Raw genomic sequence first — 476 nt, forward strand, 5'->3', positions numbered from 1 at the left:
GCGCCGTTCCTGTCCTACAACGTCCTGGCCTTCCCCTTCGGGAACGTGAGCGCCCCCTTCCTGGCGCCCGAGCACCCGGTCTGCATGGAGCGGTGGCCGACGCTGCGGCGGCGCCGGGCGTACTTCGCCTTCCTGCTCCTCGTCCAGTTCCTGGCGCCGCTGGCGCTCGTCGCCGTCTGCTACCTTCGCATCTTCCTGCGTCTCAGGAAGAGGAAGGAGCTGAGGGACGCCGATCGGAAAAGGACGCGGAGGAAGACGCGGATCAACGCGGTGCTGGCGTCCATCGTGGCGGCGTACGTCCTCTCCTGGCTCCCGCTGACCGTCTTCAACGCCGTCTTCGACTGGGACCACGAGGCGCTGCCGGCGTGCCACGACGCCATCTTCTCCGCCTGCCACCTGGCGGCCATGACGTCCACCTGCGTCAACCCCGTCCTCTACGGCTTCCTCAACGGCAACTTCCGCCGACACCTCAGGGC

The 476-nt window shown here is 68.1% G+C and overlaps 1 protein-coding gene across 1 annotated transcript; it reads left to right on the forward strand.

Annotated features, from left to right (window-relative positions):
- Positions 1-3: 3 nt before the first annotated feature.
- LOC103399724 (neuropeptide Y receptor type 1-like) lies at positions 4-471 on the forward strand (the record flags this gene model as incomplete). The annotated part of the gene is made up of 1 exon (XM_008338364.2): positions 4-471. A coding segment is annotated over one exon (468 nt), but the record flags the coding sequence as incomplete, so codon positions are not given.
- Between the last annotated feature and the right edge of the window lie 5 nt (positions 472-476).

The sequence above is a fragment of the Cynoglossus semilaevis genome, unplaced genomic scaffold (genome assembly GCF_000523025.1).
Source record: "Cynoglossus semilaevis isolate Cse_v1.0 unplaced genomic scaffold, Cse_v1.0 scaffold4319, whole genome shotgun sequence".
Classification (NCBI taxonomy): Eukaryota; Metazoa; Chordata; class Actinopteri; order Pleuronectiformes; family Cynoglossidae; genus Cynoglossus; species Cynoglossus semilaevis.